The 16964-nt window shown below is 42.2% G+C and overlaps 1 protein-coding gene across 2 annotated transcripts; it reads right to left on the bottom strand.

Moving 5' to 3' along the window:
• Positions 1–3062: 3062 nt before the first annotated feature.
• Positions 3063–16774, bottom strand: SERPINB8 (serpin family B member 8). Of its 2 annotated transcripts, XM_084887291.1 has the most exons (8): positions 16662–16774; positions 13011–13250; positions 11601–11738; positions 10513–10598; positions 9726–9843; positions 8030–8172; positions 6287–6439; positions 3101–5206 (listed from the first exon to the last, which is right to left on the bottom strand). In XM_084887291.1, exons 6-8 carry the CDS (start codon positions 8048–8050, stop codon positions 4802–4804), a joined length of 579 nt encoding a protein of 192 aa, XP_084743417.1. In that variant the 5' UTR covers positions 8051–8172; positions 9726–9843; positions 10513–10598; positions 11601–11738; positions 13011–13250; positions 16662–16774; the 3' UTR covers positions 3101–4801. The 2 variants fall into 2 exon arrangements, with proteins under 2 accessions (XP_084743416.1, XP_084743417.1); XM_084887290.1 differs by lacking the exon at positions 10513–10598 and having other exon boundaries at positions 3063–5206.
• Positions 16775–16964: the final 190 nt, after the last annotated feature.

The following is a 16964-nucleotide window of genomic DNA, read 5'->3' as shown; positions in this document are numbered from 1 at the left end:
TAGGGTCCAACACTCAATGCACATGCATTCTAGACTATAGGATAGTAAGAGAAGAAATAACCCAATAAACTATACCCCATTTCATCAATTCTAAAATGACCTCAGCTCTGAAATGCATTATTATTTCATGTACCACTAAGGAAATGAAAGCTCTGTCAATTAAATTATGATATGATACTCTCACTTAAATTTTTATTCTATTGTATATGTATGTAGTGTTCTTTTATGTACTTATATATTTTAATATACCTTATTCTTGTTCATAAATAAAATTAAATATTTGCAATATATAATTCAAAATAACCTTAGAACATATTTAGAGTCTGAGTCTTTTTCATCATCATGGGGCATAAACTATGGATGTTCATGTTTTCCATCACAACACTGTGTATTGATTGTGCCATCAAAAGCTTTGCTATGTGGATATCACTAAACACCATCAAACAGGAGCAAACACAGCACTATTGTCTCTGGGATTTTCTTTCTAGCAGCTAATACCCTTTCTGCAGATTCTGCTGTTGGTATGTGATCGGTCATCCTTTATTTAGCACAACTTTTGCTGCTTGTCTGTTCTTAGCACCTATAAATCATGGTCACTGTTTTGCAAGAAAATAGAAAAATGCACTGATTCCTCCAAAATATAAAGTGTTTGCTTCTCTAATATCAAATTCCACATCAATTTCACTTCAATAATTTTTGACATTCACAATAATTTTCTCAATGTCAAATAATAATATAATCTTAAAATAATGACAACTATACTCAATACATATATCACCAATGATAACTTAAAGTGGGAAAAAATTATAGGCACCTATGACTAAATGTAAGCATGTATGGGACATAAAAGTTACATCAAGACATATCTTAATTTCAAAGGTATAAAGGTGTACAAAAATGGGTGTTAGTGTAAAGTACAGTGTAATATTGAACTTTTCATCCAACTTTTATGATTTATTTTTTCTATATTCTTCTGTCCAGTATTGAAAAATTTACCTTTCCTATGAATCATGCCCTTTTGTATATCAAATAATAGCATTTCTCTATTTTTATTAATTTCCTTAAAGTCTACTTGTTCTGATATTATTAATAACTTGACTACTGCTGTCCTTTTAAATTTGCCTAATACATTTTTACCTACCAGTTCACGTACATATTTTGTGTCACTTTGTTTGAGAAATGCTAATTGAAATCACATTTGGCAAAATACTGTTTTTCACCTCCAATCTAAAAGGTTTTTCTGTCTTTTAGCAGGAAAGTTACATTTAGTTTGATTATTAAATTTGCAATATTTGATTTTTTCTATCTTAACTGATTGTAGTTCTCACCACATCATATCATACCATGACTTATCCATTCTTTTATTGAATTTCTTTTCATTGTTAACTGCACCATATATATAGTGCAATGAATTTACATATATAAACTTAAAATGTAATAATAGATTGAATAAATATCTAATATCCACTACCCAGTTTAAGAAACAGAATCATGAATAATTTTAAAGCTCCCTGCTGACCTAGCTAATCACATTCTTTCCTGGATTTAATATTATTCTATGTTTTGCATGAATTTCTTTGTTCTTTCCTCTGTTAGTTTAATATATATATAATCAGTTTGCCTACTGTTTAACATTATGCAAATGCAACAGATACTTGTTATTTTTGGTTGGCATTGTGTTTTATGGTGGTAGCTATGGTAAATTTATTTTGCCTAATATATGGTATTCTGCACAAATTTGTACAAACTCCAGAAGAGGCCAGTAACATTATGTTCTGTATGAAATGTGCAGACTATGTGAATGGTGCCCCAGAGCTGAGCAAGGCAATGACCCTGATTCTTTCCACTGCATGAGTACAACATGATTTATTCATTTTAATAATTCAGTGTTTTTCCTATATTTCTATATTTTTCCTTGCTATGATGAACAATGTTGCTATGAGCATTATTTTGCATGCTTCTTGAACATAGAGTTTTTCTTGGGTTTCTAGCCAGGAGTGGAATATCTGGACATAGTATATACAAATGCTTAACATTACTAAGTCATGCAGGATTCCTTTTCTAAGTGGTTTTACCAATTTCTGCTTCCTTCAACCTTACATGAGAATTGCTTCTGATCTTTGCCAAGATTTTGTATTTGCAAGCTTTTTTTTTTAATCTAGAGACTATAAAATATAATTTATATTTTTAAAGAGTAATTCAAATTTATTAATGGTTTATGAGTATGTGGTAAAATATGGTTTTTGTTTTGTTTTTTTTTTTACTTTGACATATCAGCACAAACATCATTAAAAAGATGATTCTATTTCCTGCAAAGATGCCACAAAGCAGGAGTTTGACTCTTTTTCCAAAACTCAGCTCTAGAGAAATTAAAGGCAGGAGAGAAACAAGAGAACTAATCAATCAAACAAATAGTAAAAATAAGATAAGACTCAACAAGCAGCGAGACAGCCAAGCCATCCATGGGAAGCAGAACGGTGCTTGGACTCGTCGTGCTCAAGCAGTGCACAGCTGCCATTTGGAAAGGGAGACACCTGCTGCCTACAGAGAAGATAGGCTGGGCCAGATGTTTTAAGTTCCTGCCTTGCTGGCCTTGTTCCTTCAGAACAAAACTCTAAATCAATAGACTATATCATCTGTATTAGATCCTTGAGATTATATTGGTACAATTTAAAAGCCTAGTAGGAGGAGGAGTTGAAGTTAACAGGTGTGAATTTCGCATCATTTGAGTATTACTGTTCAATCCTGACCATGAGATTTTCCTGGTGGACTGACAGAAAATGTGTCATCAAACTGGGTAGGACTGTCACTAAAAAAAAAATAAAAAATAAAAAAAGGTTTGACTTTGAAGCCTTACTCATCCCCTATCAGCAGATCATATCTGATAACCCAAGGCACTTGAACCCACAGACCAAAAACTGGATATTTGAGGAAGAAAAACACTATAAAATAAATTGACTGAGGTGAGCAAAATGGGAGTAGGGGCTGGGAAGGGAGAATGTGGGATATCTGTAACAGTGTCAACAATAAAAAAAGAAAGAAATTGACCAACCTAAACATTTGAAACAGAACTGTTGCAACAGACATTTTATTTTTTATATTTTTATTGATTTTGAGAGAGAGGAAGGGAAAGGGAGAGATAGAAACATTGATGAGAGAGAAACATCAACTGGTTGCCTCCTGTGGGACCCCCTACTGGGGAATGAGCCCACAACTTGGACATGTGCCCTGACTGGGAATTGTACCAGTGACCTCTCGGTGTATGGGTCAATACTTAACTACTAAGTTACATCAGCCAGATACAAAAGACATTTTAAATAAGAAAACAAAAGAAGATAATAGTAATAAAAAGTAAACAATTTAAAATATCTGATAAAACACAATTAAAAAGAAAATAGATGAGGCCCGTTAAGATTTATAAGGAAGCCAAGGACATCTAAGATCAAACTATAAAAATCAACAGCATTTCTCTATTTCAGATATAAATAACTAAGACATACTACAAAGCCTACCTAATTTTTTTTTTTAAAGGCAGTTTGTTCAAGGACAAATAGAACTCCATTAAGGGCATAGAAAGAACAATATGTATGGGAGCAGAAAATACTATAATATGTTACTGCAAATCAAAAGCAGATAGTTGTAAGGGAAGAAATTAGCTACAGAATGCCATGATTAACTTGTGCTAAAATGTTTATAAACTTCTATTTACATATATAGAACAAGGAAGGATATTATCATTGTTAACAATAGTGATTAAAGCATTAATCCAGACTAAAAAAAAACCCACAAAAAACCCACAATAGTGATTGATGGGTAGTGGAACTTCGAGTGACTAATTTTCTTTGTATACTTTTCTATAGTTTCCAAAGTGTTGCCATTATACACACACACACACACACACAAAAAAAAAAAAAAAAAAAAAAAAAAAGTGTGTGTTTTTTTTCAATCTGAAAAAAATGATGTAGGGAGATCTGCTTCCTCAGCAAAGCGGGGTGCTTGAGCCATGTCTGACTACATGTGGTTAACTTAGAGGGTCATTGCTTCCAAGAAGTGCTTGATGTGGGTTCCTTCCTGGTTGTGTGTATTTCAGAAGCAAGGGAAATGGAGGACTGGGCATGTTTCAGAGATTTGGCTCCAAACTCAGTCCTGAAGCTCCCTGCTGAGCCTCTGCACTCATATCAGGTTTAAGACAAAAAAAGATTTGAAGGAGTGATTTGCCTAAGGGACTATGTGTGATGTGGGACATGCAAGGCTGTCTGTGGGATACTGCCCGGGAGACACTCTGTCCCAGCTGTTATGAGAAATGAGTGGCTAACGTTCATTGTAGCATCCACCCCTGGCCTTGTGTGCAAGGGGCCTGGATACTGGCATCTCCAGCTGAGCCTGACAGTGGTGGTGGGCACCTCAATGATCTTTAAGATTGTTGCAGAATGGAAGAGCATGTGGAGGGCTGATTTGTCAATCCTTGACATGTTCCTAAAGATGCCCACAATGGGCACAGGCTTCGAGGACTCCTGGCCATCTTACGGCAGGTAGGTGAGGGCAGAGTCTTCGAGAGGGAAGAGCTCCCCAAACATTCCAGAACAAGCATACCCTTCTCCTTCCCAAACTCCACCCATTTGAAGTCTCAATTATTCTCAGCAGCCGTGGAATATTCAGTAAAGACATTCGCAGACATCCTAGGTGCAAACACTTTATTTTGGCATTCATGCCACCACATGCACCAATTTGATCCTACAGAATCTGAATCAAGGCAAGGTTGGCAGAAGGGAAAGGAGCACCTGTGAGCAATGGCATCTCTTTATGGAGAAGAGAACCTGCCGCAGAACAAGATGCTGTTGGTTTTGTGGTGCCTGATGAAGAAAAGGAATGGGTGGTCTGCACAGAATTTTGGCTCTATTCTGATGCTCCTGGAATTCCTGATGACGGCAGTGGCTCCAGCCGCCTCTGTGCCTTCCTCATTGACCTCTACAAAGCACTTGTGTGCAACCTTGGACACGGGCACATTCTTCTTAGTTGACATTCCAGAAAAGTCTGCCTTGGTTTCCTCAAAAGCATCAGTCATTCCTAAACTTCGAAGAAAAGACTCCAAGTCATAGCTCTCCTCCAGTTTTAACCGGGGAAGGAAAACTTGAACTTTAATCTCACTCATGTTTTCTGGATCCGTCCAAGTTCTGAACTTCTCATATGTAAGTGCCTTTTCCACCTGAAATAATGAAGATTCAGATCCAAAAATCTAGATGACAATATCCTGGTGTAAACCTCTTTTATCCCATCCCCGATAACATGCAACTAGATGCTGAGTTCTGATCCAAGACAATCTACAGAGATTGTCCCTACACCAAATACACCAAGATTTCCCCTCAAATTCTTATCTTTTCCCTGTTTTGAGGAACCAAGTATAAAACAACTAGAAAACACCTAAGACAATGGGAGATGTTTTTTAAAACCCTCTATACCAAATTAATTTCAAATATTTTTAATATACTTAATATATTTTAATAATCAGGCAGACCCCACCCTCAACATCCTGTGCATTGGTGTGCTGGAGGAGCCAGCTTGTATATCTGGCAACAGTCAATTGTTAAACTCTTGGTAACCTAAACTTAGCCAAAGTGGAGTATTTGCATGAAATCAGCAAACATTATAAATGAGGGTTTATAAATGAGGGATCCAGACAGCCAGCACATTGATGGTCCTGTATCATCCATCTTCCAAATTTACCTTCCTCCTGAGTTCTGTTCCTTTTCTGTCATGGGAAGAGGGCTCTCTGCTCCTGTCTAAGATACACTGCTCTCCTGTACACTTGTTACTCAAAACGCAATCCATGACCAATAATAGCAGCTGTATCACCTGGAATCTTGTTAGAAATGCAAAAAATTCTCAGGCCATAGCCTCTAGTCAAATCTTCATTGTAACGAGATCCCCAGGAGATTTGTACGCACACAAATGTTTGAGGAACTCTGCCCAGATCAATCCTGTCCTTTTCTAGTACTTCCATTCAATAGTTACTGAGCCCTCAACGAGCCTCTCTCTTCAGAATAAAGAACAATGAATAGTTATCTTAAATTCTTGGAACTTTCCTTAGCTTCAACATTTGTCCTTACCGGCAATTCCATTCCTAGATATATACTCGACAGACATGCTTATACACCCCCACCAAAGACATGCCATAGTGTTCATCCAGTACTCTGTGTAATAACCCCTAATTAAAAATGCCATCTGATGGGCGCCCTTGAAGAAAGGAGCTAAGGCTGTATCCACACACTCACTGTCCCGGACTTACCACTGCAAGATCCATGCCTTCATCAGGCAGCAGAATGACCATGCTCAGCTCCTCCCCCGCATAGGGCAGCTCCAGGACCTGGCTTTGCACCTCCTCCACGCAGCCCATTTTAAATTTGTCATGCTTAAACATCATCTGCACTGTCTTTTTTTCCTAATGAAAACATGAAATTAAAATCAGGTTATTGAAAAAGGAGCACAGTTCACTAAAAATATATCTAATTCACAGAACCCCTAGGTACATATAAGAGAACGATTATTTCTGTGCATTTATGCTGATAGATAAAAAAAAATCCTCATTATTACATATTAGTATTGAGTACAATATGCGCATGTCCCAGCCAGATCAATTATAACCAGATAAGAGAATAAACTGGAAAATATGGACAGACATAAAACTCTCTCATTATTTTTGGAAGGAGTTTAGGTTTTCTTTTTTGAGAAAATGCATAAAGAAGCACTCCCAGAGACCTTATAATTAAAAATTATTTTTCTAAGTTTAGAGGAGAATGAACTAATATTCATGTCTTTGGGCTGAAGGATCAGGTTATAGAAGATGTATAGGCCAAAGGAAGTTAGGCTTTCATTCTGAAAAGTTGCTCAATTATACCATTGATTGTACAGCTTTGATTTCTTTAAGGGAGAACCTCAACAAGATGTATAGAGTCCACCATTTTTAAAGCTTGTATCAAATATACTCTAGATTTTTAAATCTTTGTGCAAAATGCTATTGTAAAGCTAATGGAGGTGAAATTTCAGCTATTGGCACCAGCCATTATCATACTCAAAAAGAAATGGAGAGATGTATTTTTAATGTTAGACTTATAAGCCTGGATACCTAATGTACAACATGATGACTACAGTTAATAAAACTGAATTAAGCCAAAACCGGTTTGGCTCAGTGGTAGAGCGTCGGTCTGTGGACTGAAAGGTCCCAGGTTCGATTCCGGTCAAGGGCATATACATTGGTTGCGGGCACATCCCCAGTAGGGGGTGTGCAAGAGGCAGCTGGCCGATGTTTCTCTCTCATTGACGTTTCTAGCTCTCTATCTCTCTCCCTTCCTCTCTGTAAAATATCAATAAAATATATTAATAAATAAATAAATAAGTAAGTAAATAAATAAAACTGTATTAAATACTGGATAATTGCTAACAGAGTAAATTTCAGGGCTCTCATTACACACACAAGAAGGTAAGTATGTGGAGAAATATGTTAGTTAGCTTTTCACTATACATATTAAATCATAATCTTGAACACCTTTAAAATATACAATTTTTATTTTTAAAAGATCCTCCCAAAATTAAAAATAAACATTCAGCCTTAACATCTGTTAACAACATTTTCCTTGTGCTTAGAACTGCATAGCCATGGATTCTAAGGCAATAAATAGGCACAGTTTTCCATGACACTAAAGAGGTGTCTAAGTAAATACAGGCAGTGATAGTACAGTACAAGCATAACTCCAAGGCTCAGAAGAAATTTTCTTTCCATCGCAAGAATGTGACCAGGGATAGAAGGTCAATTTGAACAAGGACTGAAAAAAGGAAACTATCAATAGAAAAACCATTTTCATTTTTCTCCTCCCTTTTCCAATAACATATATAGGAGGCATGAAATACATTCAGAAATGGGTCAACAATCAAAATAGTGTGAAATAAACGATTGACTTTTTTTTCCCATTCACAACCATTCCCAGTGTGCCACTTTCAGAAAATAGCATGTATCTGAAGTCGCTGTCCCTACCTGGTTGACTTTGAAGGGCATTCCCCTTGTGTGCTTCCTGTCGAACTGCTCCTTCCACCTGCCTTTGAAGTAGATCGCATTCACCAGAACCAGTTTGGTCAGTGGATCAACGGTGCCAACACCCAAAATCTCCGAAATCTTACCTGTAAAGAGCAGGAGAGAAGTTTATTTTTATTTATGGGAGAATAAACATTCTTTTACAAAAATCCCTTTGACATAGAACACTGAGGCTTGGTTCACAGCCAGGCTGGAATCCTGTCTTTTAGGCTGCCTGATGACTCAGGACGATGATGCTTCGGGCAGGGCACCCACGCAGAGTACTGTCTGTCCTTCAGCAGCAATCCTGAAAGAGGCCGGTCCACTATCATTTTGCCCTCAACTGACAGATGCAGAAATTCAGGTTCAGAGCATTTGCCTGATTTTTTTGCTAAGGTCACTAGATGGCAAGTGACTGGGCTGAGAAAATAATCCAAGAGACTTGATTTGAACGATAAGCCACTCAACCTTGGCACCATAATTTCTCAACCATGCCACTGTTGACATTTTAGGCCAGATAATTCTTAGCTGAGGGGAGGAGAGCCTTCCAAAGAATGGGAAATGCAGCCTGATCGTGGGAGAAGGCAGGCTTTCTGAATAGGGTGAAACAAACAAAGGAATTAGGGGGATGCAACGAAGAAGCCCAACTTGTCATTCAATGAAAGTGGGGACAAGGTGATCCCCAAAGTCCCTCCAGCTCTAATATTCTGGAAAACATGTGGGATGGTCAGCCTGATGGAAGGAAAGGTGTGAACAGCTGTGGAGGGGATGCAACAGGTGAAGGAAGGTGAGGTACAAAGCTTCTGGCTTCGCTAGTGACTTACAGCTATTCCAACTACGGGGACGAAGAGACCACCACACATAACACCTAAGAAAACATAAAAGGCTCTTTCCTTGCAACAGTCATTATGCTATGGGCTTTCAGTATAATCATGATCGTTGCTGCTACCTGAGATGCCACAAAGATTGAATGAATGGAGTGATGAGTGCTGGGTGGGCATGTGGACATATTGAAATTAAAGTTCAGGAACTAGCGGAACTATTTCTGCTGAGACTGAACATGGTTTGGACAGGGGACTTTGCAGACTCCGCATAGGCTGTGGTTCCTGAATCTGGAACAGACTCAGAAAATGTCACCCTCTAAAAGCAAACTTAGCCACAGCTTCATGGCAAAGAAGGAGCAGGCCACGGACGAAACCCGAGCTGTACCATTACCATAGGGAGATCACGTGAAAGGCGGCCCTATCTCAGCTGCCACCTAAATCGAGTGTTATCCCACCCTCAGAGTGGGGCAAGGCTCCCCCAGATAGTAAACAAACAGGACCCCCATCAGGATGCATTATTCTGGTATTTTCTAATAGAGTCCGGGGGGAGAGGGGGAGGCATCATCTGAGACCCCTACACCTGGTTTAAGTTTTTATTTGTAATCACCACTCTAAGATCTGATTGTTAATTACAATCAGAAAAGACCTGCAAGGCCCCCCCCCAAAAAAAAAAAAAAAAAATCACAGAACTGCATGCTGGCCTGAAATCACAGCAAACACACTCACACACACACAGGTTACAGGGTGCCAATAGTGACACTGGAGGTCACAGTCCAGGCCCTCTCACCTCCTGTTCCTTCCCAGCTTCCCAAGTCCACTGAAATGAAATCTCTCACCTTCAGTCTTTTCTGCCACCCAGTCGTTGATGTGCTTCCTGCATTCCTCAGTGTCTTTAGCAAAGGACAGCTCCTCCAACTCCGCCTGATAGAACTTCTGGCAGGATTCCTTAAAGTCCTGCAAGCACAAAACACCGAGTCCGGCCCCATGCAACAAAAGTCCCCACAGTGGGAACACATCTGTTTTTTCTGAACATGTTTCTAGCCTAACTGCTTGCACAGCTCATCCTGCACATTAACTCATTCATGCAATTATCAAAAATGCGCAGACCACCCACGGGGTGATGGACACCAGGGTGAAGACATGGCATGAGACCGGAGGTGGCTCCCAGCCTGTGAGAGAGATGACGTACACACAGATAGTTACAAGATGTCTTGAGAACATGGAGGGTGGCATGCATGCACCGAAGAGCCCATCATGAATGTCCATCAATCACTTAAACTGTGTACTGACTTTCTGGTTGATTTTTCTGTCTCCCTCCCCCAATTAAGCACTCTAACTTTCTTTATCATTTTTGCATCACTGACACCAGCCCCAGGGTCTGAAACATCTCTGTGGAGTGATTGGGAGGCTCCATGGCAGAACTAGATTATCAAGAAATCTTATAGGTCTCCTAGGAGTGGAATGTGACTGGGGTGTATGTGTGTGTGTGTGTGTGTGTGTGTGTGTGTGTGTGTAAGGGATTAGAGGGGAAAAACAAGCAGCAGCAGATGACCTTTGAAATGTGAGGTAAAATAAATCAGGAAGGCCTTCTACCCAATATATTAAAACCCAACAATAACTCACCTCATAAAAACTTGGTCTCAGATATAATGTGCCTGGCAACTGGTGCCTATCCTCCGCCCATCTCCTGTTCTCAAATAGTTTAGCTTCTACAGAAGAAAGAAGATGTGGAGAGAAGAGCCCAGCAACTGAGAAAGGTGGCAGGTGGTTCGTTGTGTCCCCAATATTCCCCAATTACAATATTCAAAGATTAGGCTGATGTTCAAAATGAACATTGTTTAACCAGTAGATTCCTGGAATCATGCTTATCCTAGAAGACCTAGCCAGCTAAAAGATCCAGAATCATCTCCAATGATTTTTTATGCCCAGTGCAGGCAATCTCCACAGGGTAGCTAGCACCCACCAGTAGGGATGTGAGCCCTACTGAAGAATCTTGGGAACTGCCAGCCAATAAGATGGCCAGGCTCATTTATCTCAAGATAGCATCTCTCTGTATATTACGTAGCATCATTTTTTGGAACTTATTTACTGAATTGTGGCAGGCTTTCTTTCACTGGACAAGGGAACCCTGAAATTGTACACTGCAATCAATAACAACTACTCAGATCTAGAGGGAAAGAGTCTGTGTGTCAGAGGATGGACATATTGAAATTAAAGTTCAGGAGGGATATACCAGAAGCAATTTAAAAAGAACATAATTCAGAAGCTATCAAAAAACTCAAAATTATAATTACAGAGGTATAAATTCTAAGCAAATGTTGAAGGCAGTAGAGTTATACTTTATCTCAGTTCCTCCTAAGTTTCATTTTATTTTCAATATCTTTTTAATCAATGTGTGAGTACTACTGCCCTGGCCCATGTGGCTCAGTTGGTTGGAGCTTTGTCCAGTACACATAAAGGTCACAGGTTCCATTCCTGGTCAGGGCACATACCCAGGTTTCAAGTACAATCACCAATCAGGGCTTGTGCGGATGCTATCTATTGATGTTTCACTCTCACATCAATGTTTTTCTCTCTCTCTGTCTCCCTCCCTCTTCTTTCTTTCTCTCTAAAAGCAACAAAAGCATGTCTTCAGGTGAGGATTAAAAATAATAAATAAATAAATAAATAAATAAATAAATAAATAAATAAAATGTGTGAGTACTACGTACTGGGAGGAAATCGCACGTCTTTTCTCCAAAGAGTCTGTTGGCAGTTCTGAGCAAGTACTGGGTGTCAGATCTGTTAACATCCGAGAGAAGTGCCTGGAAACCTTGGTGGACATCACCAGCCTTGTTCAAACAAAGTGCCTGGTGAGAGAAAGCACACACATTTAACATTGTCATTTTGCTCCTCCAAACAAAGCTCCGTGCTGAAAATCACAGCGGATCCTATCTCGAAATGAGTTTGCTTTCACCAGTCAGCGCGGGGTTTCTCTACCTTGGACTTCTGACATTTTGGACCAGTTTCTTTGTTGGTGGGGCTGTCCATACATGCCTGATATGCTGCAGCATTTCTGGCCTCCACCCACTAGGTGGCAGCAGTACCTCTCAGTTATAACCACCAAAACTGCCTCCTTCCTCCACTGCAAACCCCGCCCCGCCCCTACTCACATCCTCCCCGACCCCCTAGGGCCAGGAAGGCAGGATGTGAAAACTCTTGAAAGAGACAGAACACAACAAATAGGTGGCTGGAATGGATCTAGCCTGATCTGGGAAAACTTCAAGAATGAGCAGAAATAAACATGGAAATGTCTCACCAGCAATTTTACAGAAGTTCTCCTGCCCAGACTGTGATTTAAATGTCAAACCAGAGTGAGAATTCAGGTTGTTCCTGTATCAACTAACAACCCCAGCCCAAAGCCTCAGTCTTCCTGTGAACTGGATGAAACAACCACAGAGATTCAGACAGTGGATACGCTTCTGTACACCCTGATGTGACTGGCAAAGTGATGACCATAAGCAGTATTCTGGGTCCCTTTCACAAGACGATTAAAGAAACTAAGACACAAAGAGGTTAAGGACTCCTTCCCTAAGGTATTATCCTCTACTTCAGTGTAGCTGAGGTCATACAGAACCCACATCAGATCAGTCAGATCATATATTCTAAGTGACTCTGGATAATAAAAGTCCACTTCTATGTGCATTCTTCCTCCACTTGTGCACAATCATACATTAGAAATAACTTGTTTGACAAAAAGTTCATTTACATAGCAACATTTCCATTTGAAATGTGTTAGCAAAAGTTAAAATATAATAAAGCTTAAATTTTTGGCCTTCTTATGACACAAAATTATAATTTACTTTAATTCTCAAAGATAAAATTTTGCTGTATCATACTGATGCTTTATCTACAGAAAATAACCCTAAGACTTGATTTCTCCCATAAACACTAAGAGGAGATTCCCTGTCCTATATAATTTCCCTGCTCTACCTATATCTGCCCTTTGTCCATCTGCAAGTGTCCCCCTTCCCACCTACCAGCCACCTTGACTTTCATCAGCTGGAACAGATATGAAAAGACCAGCCCTGCAGAAACAGAGAAAACCATGCATTGTTCTTCCATTGTGGCAGCACACCTACCTGGGACATCTGGGCTGCAGTGTCTCCTTTGGCCCCCATGAAGACCATGGCCAGGGCAGAGGAGATGCTCAGGGGAGAAAAGAACACATTCTGTGAGTTGTATTCTTCACCCAACATTTTTAATAAGGTGATGGCAAAACTGCCATTTGCTTCCCCAAAGTCATCCATCAGGGAAGGTCTGTTGATACCGAGGGAAGGTCTGTTGATGGATGATACCAAAATGGATCTTGCCCAATGAATCTGAAAAGGAATTAATTTCAATATTAAAACAAATGAACACCATTGGGTACCAGTGCCACTATTCAACTGTGTCATAAAAACACAACACAGAAGCACATCAGCCAAACCCTCTGACACCGGATGTGGTCGGCAGAATAACTCTACCCCCAAAGACATTCACATTGAATTCCCCAACCCGTGACTACATTATCTTATGTGGCATGGGGGACTTTGCCGATGCCACTGAATTAGGAATAAAGCGATGGGGAGAGTCTACTGGATAATCCACGTGGGCTCACTATAATCACCAGGTCCTTACAAGAGGAAGGCAGGAGGATCAAAGTCAGAGAGGTGATGATGGATGCAAAAGTCAGAATGCTGAGAACCCAGGAACCAAGGGATGCAGGCAGCCTTTAAGGGCTGCAAAAGGCAAGGAAACTTATTCTTTCCTTGGGCCTGCAGAAAAATAAAACAAAACAGTAACTCCGAAGACTTATTTTGGACTTCCAGAACTGCCTGATAATAATTTTTTGTTGCTTTCAAGCACCAAATTTATGGTAAGGTTTTACAGCATTGATAGATAACTAATATACTGGTTTACACCAAGTAAATACCAGAGCTCATAACTGATCCCACCTTTAGCAACGGGACTTCTGCAGAGGCTTGGACACTCTCCGAGACCTACAGACTCCTAATCTCATCTGTACACTAAAGTTGTTAAAGGATTGGAACTTTACACAAAATGAACCTTGCCCAATGAGTCTAAAAATGAATTAATTTTGATATAAAACAAAATAGCACCTTTGGGTACCAGTACCACAATTCAACTGTGTCATAAAAACATGACAATGTGATTTCCAGTCAATAAAATGAGTTGGCATGAAACTAGTTTTCCCTTCGCAGGTGAACAGACAAGGTCAGGACTCACAGTAAGGTCTCATAGTAAGAGTGGCCGAGTCAGCCGCTAAAGCAAGCTTTCTGGTACCAAGTGTGTGTCATCTTCCTCTTCCTGGGAGCTCTGAACATCTGCCAACGCCCTGCTCCATCCCCTTCCTCATACACACATCCCAAAGTGAATCTGTTCAAAGAGCAGGCAGACCTTTCCTTATATGTGCTTGGGGAAGGAAATGAACAATAAATGCCGTAATTCCCTACTGCGACCTCCCTCCCTATGGTAGACACAAAGACATAAACGCGGGCCCTACAACAGGAGGATTTACAAGGAGCCATGGAAGACCACAGAACAGCAGAATGAATTTACGGTAGCACCCCCCGTGGTGAAGATGAGCGGTGAGCTGGCCCTACAAGGTGGGGCAACAGTTTCTGTAAGCTGGTGAAAGGAGGGAGGTGAATTTTAAGGCTGTGGCTGTGGGATTGGCAGGTGCAAAGAATGTAGCAGGGGGACATATTTGCGTGTGGCCAGGGAGTGGTGTCCTCACAGAGGCAGCGTGTGGTGAGACAGGATGGGCCCCTTGTACCAGGTTTAGAAGTCTGAACCTGAGCTATGGGCTGGAAAGCCATGCATGGTTTGTACACAAATGCTTTACAGGAATATATTGGAACTTTAGAGAAATACTATGGCTCTCCCTGTAGCATGAACAAAAGGCTGGGGACCCAGCTGTACTGCCATTGATCCGTACAGCTGAATACAGTGGACGCTCACGCACTAGAGTCGAAGATGAAACTGCCCTGCTGGGGGACTGATCACATCAGGGCAGGGAGTGGCAGGAGTCAAGGATTTCAATGAAGCTTCTTAAAAGTCAAGACACCCAAAGTGGAGTCACTTATGCAAAGGCCCACCTCACCAAACCAAGACCTAATTACAGTTTCGCTCTCCCAGAAATGGAATCTTAAAACAGTGGATCAGGGATCACCTGGTCAGCACTAGTTAGGTCATCTGCTTGAGAGACCCCTGCTGGCCCTAAAGGAAAGTAACTGCAATAACCAGCCGGCCTTTGGCCTGTCTAGGTTCCTTGTCCTGGTCCCTTCTGCCTACAAAAGCCTTTCCTTTGCTACAGCTCCTTGGAGCTCCCTTATATCTGCTAGATTGGATGCTGCCAGGCTCGAACTGATCTTTTTTGCTCAAATAAACTGAGAATTTTTAATGTGCCTCAGTATATCTTCTAATAGAAGGCTAACTAATTGTGCTGAGGAGGGGCCTGGAACCCCAGGCAGTTTATATGAGGAGCCGGCACGGAATGGGGAAGGTGGACATTCCAGGTGACGTGTGTGGAACACACCGCACAAACAGAACAGAACTGTGACAGCCAGGGCGTTTGCCAAAGTCAGCAGGTGACATAAGGCGAGAAGTAGTCCTAGAGGGAGAGCTTGGGAACCACAGCATCCTGATTCCAGAAGAGTCTAGGCAAATGGGATATTACTCAAAAGGTACAGTGGAGGCGGAAGACAAGAATGTCACCTAGTTCTGGAGAAGGTCCAATATTTGCAGGTAGTAAGAGGCAATCGGGGACATGCTGGGAGATCTGGGAGCCTGTGGAGGGGAGGCGGGTCTAGGGGAGTGAAGCTGAGAGGCAGGCGGGAGGAGGGGGCAGGCAGATAGTGAACTTAGAGGCCATGTGGGCCAGAAGCAGCCTCAGCAAGGAGAGGGAGCTGGGGCTGGAGCTACAGGGCTGAGCGGCTGGGAGTGGGGTCTCCATTCCACTAAGTACTGTGGCTGCTGCGAAGAAACAGGTGAGGGCGCACCTTCTCAAGCTGAGAGAGCGAAGCCCATGAAGAACAGATGAACGAAAGGAAAAATGGACAAAGAATGGAAGAAAAATAGAAAAAGAAAGGAAGGAGGGAGGAAGGAAGAAATCAGAGGGGGAGGGAGGGGAAAAAGGGGAAGGAGAGAGACAAACAAGCTGGATCGCAGAAGGACAATCACGGGACAGGCATTGGCGCGGGAGGGAGGTGGCTCGCCCGGAACTTGCCCCAGGAGGCACAGAAAATCCAGGCCAGGGTGCAATTAGCACCCAGCTTTCCGGCTGCGCCCTGGGGCTCCTCCCACTCACCTCCCAATGTCCCCGCCCACCCTGCTGGGTCACCTGCTACTCCCCCTCCACCGGCAAAGAGCAACGCAGGGTCCCTCCCACCCGGGGACCCCCCTGACCCAGGCACCGCTGGAGCGCTTGGGTCCCACGCCCCCGGCCCAGGCGGACACGCACCGCGCGGTAACGCACCGGACTGCGCGGCGGAGCCAGGGGCGCGGCGGGGACCACGGAGACCCCGGTCCATTAACAATCCCGCGGGGTTACCCCTCGCCACCTCCCCCCTAATCTTCTCCACCCCTTCCTCCTCTAGCGTCTGCCATCTGCCTGCCTCCCTTCCTTCTTTCTCCCTCCCTCCCTTCTTCCTCCCTGCCCCGCGCCGGAGCTCCAGGCCAGAGGGGTCCTCGTGGGAACCTGAGGCCCCAGCACCTCCCAGCCCCGGTACCTGGGAAGTTCCTGCCGCGGCTGCTGCTCCTGCTTCCGCAGCTACTAATCCAACTTGCAGGATGCTTCCCGTTCGCTCTGATTTGCTTCCGACGATGACTCACCACAGTCCGCATACACCGGCTGAGCCCTGTGACTCCGCATCCCCAGGCTGGAGCCTGGGAGGAGCCTGAGCTCGGAGCTCACCCTCCGCCCAGGCGCCAGTGCAGAGGGTTGGCGGAGGAGCCTGGTGTCCTGTCCTTCACCCAGTGGGGGATTGTTCCTTTTCCTGTGTTAGTATGCGCAGAATTCCTGCTCAGTGTGT

Source organism: Pipistrellus hanaki (genome assembly GCF_964339955.1).
Source record: "Pipistrellus hanaki genome assembly, chromosome: 6".
Lineage (NCBI taxonomy): Eukaryota > Metazoa > Chordata > Mammalia > Chiroptera > Vespertilionidae > Pipistrellus > Pipistrellus hanaki.
This window is presented reverse-complemented; position numbering and strand designations above follow the sequence as displayed.